The 6,000-nt window shown below is 40.9% G+C and overlaps 1 protein-coding gene across 2 annotated transcripts in view; it reads right to left on the bottom strand.

Annotated features, from left to right (window-relative positions):
* Positions 1 to 218: 218 nt before the first annotated feature.
* The window catches only part of KAT14 (lysine acetyltransferase 14), a 22,593-nt gene continuing 16,811 nt past the window's right edge, over positions 219 to 6,000 (bottom strand). For both annotated transcript variants that reach the window (XM_084622540.1, XM_084622541.1), the window contains 2 exons: positions 3,738 to 3,928; positions 219 to 1,666 (listed from right to left, as the gene is read on the bottom strand). In XM_084622540.1, coding sequence (XP_084478666.1) covers positions 1,493 to 1,666; positions 3,738 to 3,928 — 365 coding nt within the window. In that variant the 3' untranslated portion in view covers positions 219 to 1,492. The remainder of the gene's footprint in view (positions 1,667 to 3,737; positions 3,929 to 6,000) is intronic.

Below are 6,000 nucleotides of genomic sequence, written 5' to 3'. Positions count from 1 at the left end.
TTTCTATGGATTATTTAAAATAACTGCTTGATTTCATCATAATCAAACACTTTTTATGTTGTCTTCTGGAGTGTGTGGAAAGGGCCTGTTAAGGCAAGATCCTCTATGGCCCTTATGCAGTTGCGCAATAGAGGCGAGTATAAGGAGCCCCCGACATCAAAAAAGACGATAGAAGTGAATGGTGGGAAAAATAAATGAACACACCATATGACTGCAGCTGGGCTTGTCCAAGAGAAGGTCTTTAATTTCACTCGAGGACAGAACTTTCCGGAAACAGCTAACTCTTAATATCAGTAACATCAAGGATTTTCACACACAGTCATAAAATATTTGGAAATGTGCACAGATGGCAGGGCAGATAGTTCTCAGATGGTTTCAAAAGTCATGAGTTTTTTCTAGTACCAATTACATATGTGTCTCAGGGAGGGCTTACCTTGGCTGTACAGAAACAGACAGAGTGTCGGTCTCTCTGCCCAGATTAGAATGCAGACCACACTTAGGCACCTAAAATGTATACAAGGTGGATTTAAAAAAACACATCTGTTCTCTGCAGCTATGTGGCTCTGACATTAAGACTACGGAGGTGTGGCTCATGTTCCAGATGCACAGACTGCCATATCTACAACCTGCTAAACTGTAAAACAATCCGGCAAGCTACCGTTCACCTGCAGTAAAAGGGGAGTAGGAGCTGCTAAACTATGTAGGAAAAGGACTAGTCCTCCGTGTGAGGCAAGCCCTGTGTTTGCTTCTTTTTGTTGCCTTAACACTTTTCTTGGCTTACCCGGTAACGTTTAGAGCCTTGCAATCACAGACTGGGCTCTTTGGAGAAAAGTTACTGCCTCATCTTTGCCCCCTGTTTCCACTAGTTACAATAGGTTAATGCCATAAAGCAAGGATCAGATTTCAAATCTCACAACTGCCTCTCCTCTTGTGCTAAGATTCCTCAAACCAGACTGCCTATGGCATAAGGGGGTGGGGTGCTGGAGCCAGCAAGGCTGGGCCCATGGTTGGAGGGATGCTTTATAGCTTCAACAACTGATAGATGGATTTCAAAGAGCTGACTTAGCAGCTCTTGTAGCTAACCTCACCTAGCTACGAACACACCTGACATCCTGTTCCTGCTACAGAATACTGTGCACTGCACAAACTTCATACTGAACACACAACCACTGCAACACACTGTTAGGTTTGAGAAATTTAATGTCCTCCAGCCCCTTTGAAGTCTAATTGTTTGTCAAAGGGCTCTCCAAAAAGAGGGCAGGAAATTCCCCTTCCATTGTGTCCCAGTTCATACTCTCAGGCCTGTTGCTCGACACCCCCATGGAGGCCATAAATCAATCTCAGATTGCAAATTAAGCATACAGTATATCATTGCTGATGTTAGCGATAATGGCATCACTGAACACTAACAGCCAACCTCCTGAGCTGAAATCCATGGCAACTCTTAATACAGCCTGTCAGGTTTTCCACGGAGCTGTGTATCCGTGATATATTATCGTCGCAATCTCAGAAAGAATGCATGCTTGCACTCCTTGCTATCTAAGGGGTAATATTTGTCGTAAAAATCCAAAATGTATTCTTCAGTCTTAAATCCAAATTTTTGATACAGCAGCATAGCGGAGTTGCTTGCAGAGACGTGAAGAGTAACATCTTTGCCCATGCAGGTCTGCCAAAGAAAAAACACAGCCAGACAATGAGAGCGCCTCCAGGGAAAAGGAGGAGGTGAAGAAACTCAAATTCTAGAATTTAACTACTTAGAGAAATGTGGGGAAAGCAGAGGCCTTGAAACAGAGAAATTACAACACATAGCAACAGCTGAAATCAGATGAACGACTGTTTATCAAAAACCTTTGTGATTGAGTAATCAGCAGTTTGAGGGCAGGAACAGAAACTAGACTTTAATTTGTCAATTTTCCTATCTCCTTCTCAGTGTAATTGTTAATTAAAAATAATCTCAAACACTTACTAACAGTGACCGGAAGAAAAAAACATCCAAAAGAGTAGGCATTCTGCTTCTGGGGCTGGACACATTTCTGTCATCAAATACACCTAGACTTGCTAGAATCACACTGGCACCACTAGGTTACCTCCAGGTGTGTCACACTGGAATTCCAGTAGATGCCAGCCTGATCCACTCCCATCCTTGAGCCCCTGGGCTCACAGCCTGAGAAGCCCAGCTAAATATCTGTGTTCAGATAGTAAGTGGCAATTCTGACATTAACTTGGAGATTCTTTGTTATTTAGCAATCAGATTATTCATAAAAACTCTCCAATATGTTTAATATAATAATTCTTCTGACTTTTAGCACTCCTTTCATGCCATGCTCTGAAAGCATTTTGCATCCATTACATCCAAACGGTAAGTACAAGGAAGGAGTAGGATACAGCCATTAAGGAATTTTAATGACAGAGCATTTGATCTTGGTGTGCAAGAAAAATTAATTCTTGTTTTCAGAGGCTAGTAATAAGACTCCCACCTGTATGAGGCCAGAATAAAGCAATCAAAATTAGGGACATTTTTGAAAAAGAAAAGTTAGAACCAGAACATTAGAAATATTCAGCCTTGACCCCAGTGAAATGTGTAACTTTTGGAATTGCATTCACACAATTCAGTGCGCTGTTTGCATCAGAGGATGGAATCTAGTCTATTTGTAGATTATGCTACTGCCAGCAGTTCATCTCAAACTGAATATAACCTGCCTCCCACCATAGACCCAAATACACAGCAGATCAGTGGTAGTCAAACAGAAGCTTAATGTGAAGTGGCAATCTCTCGTTATCACTGGAGTCGGTTTGTGTGACCCCCACTGTTTGTGGGACACCAGTGCAAATCCTGGTTAGCTCTATTGAACTTGATGGCATTACTTTGGTTTTATCTCAGTGTAACTGGGAGCAGAATTTGGTCAACTGTTTATTTTAGATCCTGCAAACAGTAGTGGTAATTTTCCACAATGGCCCATCAATGGGCTGAAACTCTGCCACAGAGGAGACCTAATTCAGTTTTCATGCCCCTTTGAATTTTGGCATCTCTTCTAAGGATGTGTCCTCACTAGACTTTTGTACCTTGAGTTCACTGATGCCAGTGAACTCGAGGCAGTTAACACGTTTGTAAAATGTGGGCATTCCTCACGTTTGATCCAAGTGACAAACATTTGTTCTTTACCTAAACCGAGATACATTTGAACAAGCACCCTACATGTCAGAGTCTATGGCATTAACTCTGCTTGTGATCTAGTCATCGGTGGCCAGTGACTGGTGTAGCTGAGTTACAGGTAAGGAAAGCTATACTGGTACTGATTGAGCCTTCCCCTGCTTGAAACTGGGATTAGCTCATCCAGTGCAGATCGCAACTTTTCTTCTCTACGCTTGCGGTTTGCAATGTTGCTGCTGCACAGTTACTGGCTGCTGATGGATGAATCAGAGCCAAACCCAAATACAGACAAGGCCTGTATCACTTGGCTAATCTCCTAGGCCATCCAATCACGCATAGCCTACCCTATTTGAAAATGTCCTTTTAAATCCATAAAAAAATTCTGTTTGAGTATAATGATTTTCACAATAAAAATTCACACATGGTAGCACGTCACCCATGTAAGTACACAAACAAGGTAACAAAGGATGGGAAGGGGAGAGAGAGAGGATAAAAACAAGCGGTATTGACTCAGCACTGTTTGCATCCACACATAAAGATGGGGACAATGCTGGCTCCTTATCAAGGAGAAGAATCTTGCAGCTACCTGAATAAGATGGTAGATCATAAAGGTTGCAATCCCTGCTCTTCTCCACTCAGGATGAACAAACAGAAAAGAGATGTAAGCTTCATTGTATTTCACGTCTGGCACCATGAAGCCAAAGGCAATGATGACTTTTTTGTAAAGGACAACAACACTGAAGTCTGGATACTGCAGGCATTCTGACAAATCAATTCCTACAGGGTGTGAGAAGAGCACAGCTATAAAGCACTGCAAACCAAAGGGAAATGTTAATTCAATACAAAACAGTTCATACAATATTATACAGTCAGGGCATGATGGAATTTAAGGGAAATTAACAGCTTAAAGAGTGTTAAAAAGCAGGTTTTTCAGGAGAATCTGCTCAACTACTACTTTTTGTTGTCATTTTCAAACTCTTATGCATAGAAAGATGCTATCAGCCTGTAAGGCCAGAAAAGAAGTCAATTGAAGTCAATTAAACTACTGTTGAAGTCAATGGGAGCAGCATTTAGCCCATGTACAGAAGAAAAAAAATCCTTAAAAATGGACTCTACAGCAGCCGGTGCTAAGAAATTAACAACACTGATTCACACCCAAATGGTATGAAAATAAAGACAAAAAACTAACTTAAAATGTGGTTCTGCTCTAAAAAGTGATGGTAAAAATGGCATCTTGTTACCCAACTGATGATCTTCCTGTGTGTATTCAGAGCCACAGCTACTGAATTCATAAAGGGCCCAATTCCAAACACACACATGAATAAAGTTACATGTGTAAATGATAGCTGGACTGGGTCCTAAACGTGTTTGTACTGTTCTTTACTTCTGATAGTACTTCTGCCCTGCATAGCCAATAAAGCTATGGGACAGTGTAATGGATTCTATTACAGCTTGCTCATCAACAGGAGTGTATTGCTGGCAATATGTGACTCCAAAAGAATTTCAGATCTCAGGTTGAGATTCCAGGGCTGCAGACTGAAAAACTGTATTTGTATTTGTACACTGGTCAGATCCGGTCTAGAGCCAGGGAGGTACAATCAACGTGGAACCCCAAGAAGCCATGTGTAAGAAAGCCACCTCCTCTCTTCTGCAGATGAGACCTCTTTTCATGAAGAAGGAAGATAGAGTAACACTGGACTTTTTACAGATGCAAGAAAGGGTTCATAGATTTTGAAATGAAGCACAGAAATTAAAATGATCCTGCCCAGATTTAAATCTGATTTATGGAGCTTAGATTCACTAGAGATTTTTTGCATCAGTTAAATAGAGGAAGTGAGTATCTTTGGTTATGTCTTCATTGGGGGGAAAAAAAAGTTATGGTTTTATGGCAAGATAACTAACTTAAGTTAGTTTTTTTGATGCACAATCTTAGTGGATACAAGGCATTGTAGTTTTTATCTTAGCATAGCCAGTTAATCAGACCTACAATCCCCACCTGGGGTTTACTTCAGCTAGCTACCTCAAGGGGAAAACTATATTGCCTTATCTCTAGTAGGATTTTATTATCTCGGTGTAAAAAACCCAATCCCCCCCACCCCACCCCTTTTTTTTTTTCTTTTTTTTTTTGCAGTGAAGACATAGCCTTTGTAAAAGCTAGTTTGGACACTCCTCACATGTTTTTGGTTTACCCTCTGCTGATCCCTCCTAGCCTGTAAACAAAAGATTTTAATTCTCTAAGCCTTTACAAAGGTCTGAACTACCTTTAATTAAGTGGCAATAGACTTATCCTTTAAGTCATTTTTCAGAGTAGAACAGTACACTTGATCGGTGTCTGTACAGTCCTTAGTGCAATGGGGTACTGGGCCACGCCTGGGGCTCCTAAGCACTACGGTAACAGAAATAATTAATAATAAATATAAGGGCCAGATTCTCCATTACACCTGGGCAAAGGTAGTGCCCAGTACATGTAAGCCATTACCATTCTAATTTGGTAATATTTTACACCCATTTTCCACAGATGGAATTGCCTAAGCAAGATGCAAGGCAGGGAAGAATCAGACCCTTCATGTTTCCTCATATGCTCATTAAAACCATCACAAAAATGCCAACAACGGATGTATTTGCAAAGGTGGAGTAACAGCATATTGTTTTTCTGTAACACAAATTATTCTTGAGATTTAAAACTTCATGGAATACTGGGAGCAAACAGTGGAATTAACCAATCTCTTGCCTGAGAAAGAGTTGGGTGGAGAGGAATCAGTGATAAGGAGAAGTGTTAATTATCTCAGGGCTGCAGTCTACTGTGAAATGACTCAGAGCTTGTCTGTACACAAAGTTGTATGGCTTTG

Source organism: Lepidochelys olivacea, assembly GCF_965140295.1.
Source record: "Lepidochelys olivacea isolate rLepOli2 genome assembly, chromosome: 3".
Classification (NCBI taxonomy): domain Eukaryota; kingdom Metazoa; phylum Chordata; order Testudines; family Cheloniidae; genus Lepidochelys; species Lepidochelys olivacea.
Note: the sequence above shows the minus strand (reverse complement) of the source record. Positions and strands in the feature narration are given on the sequence as shown.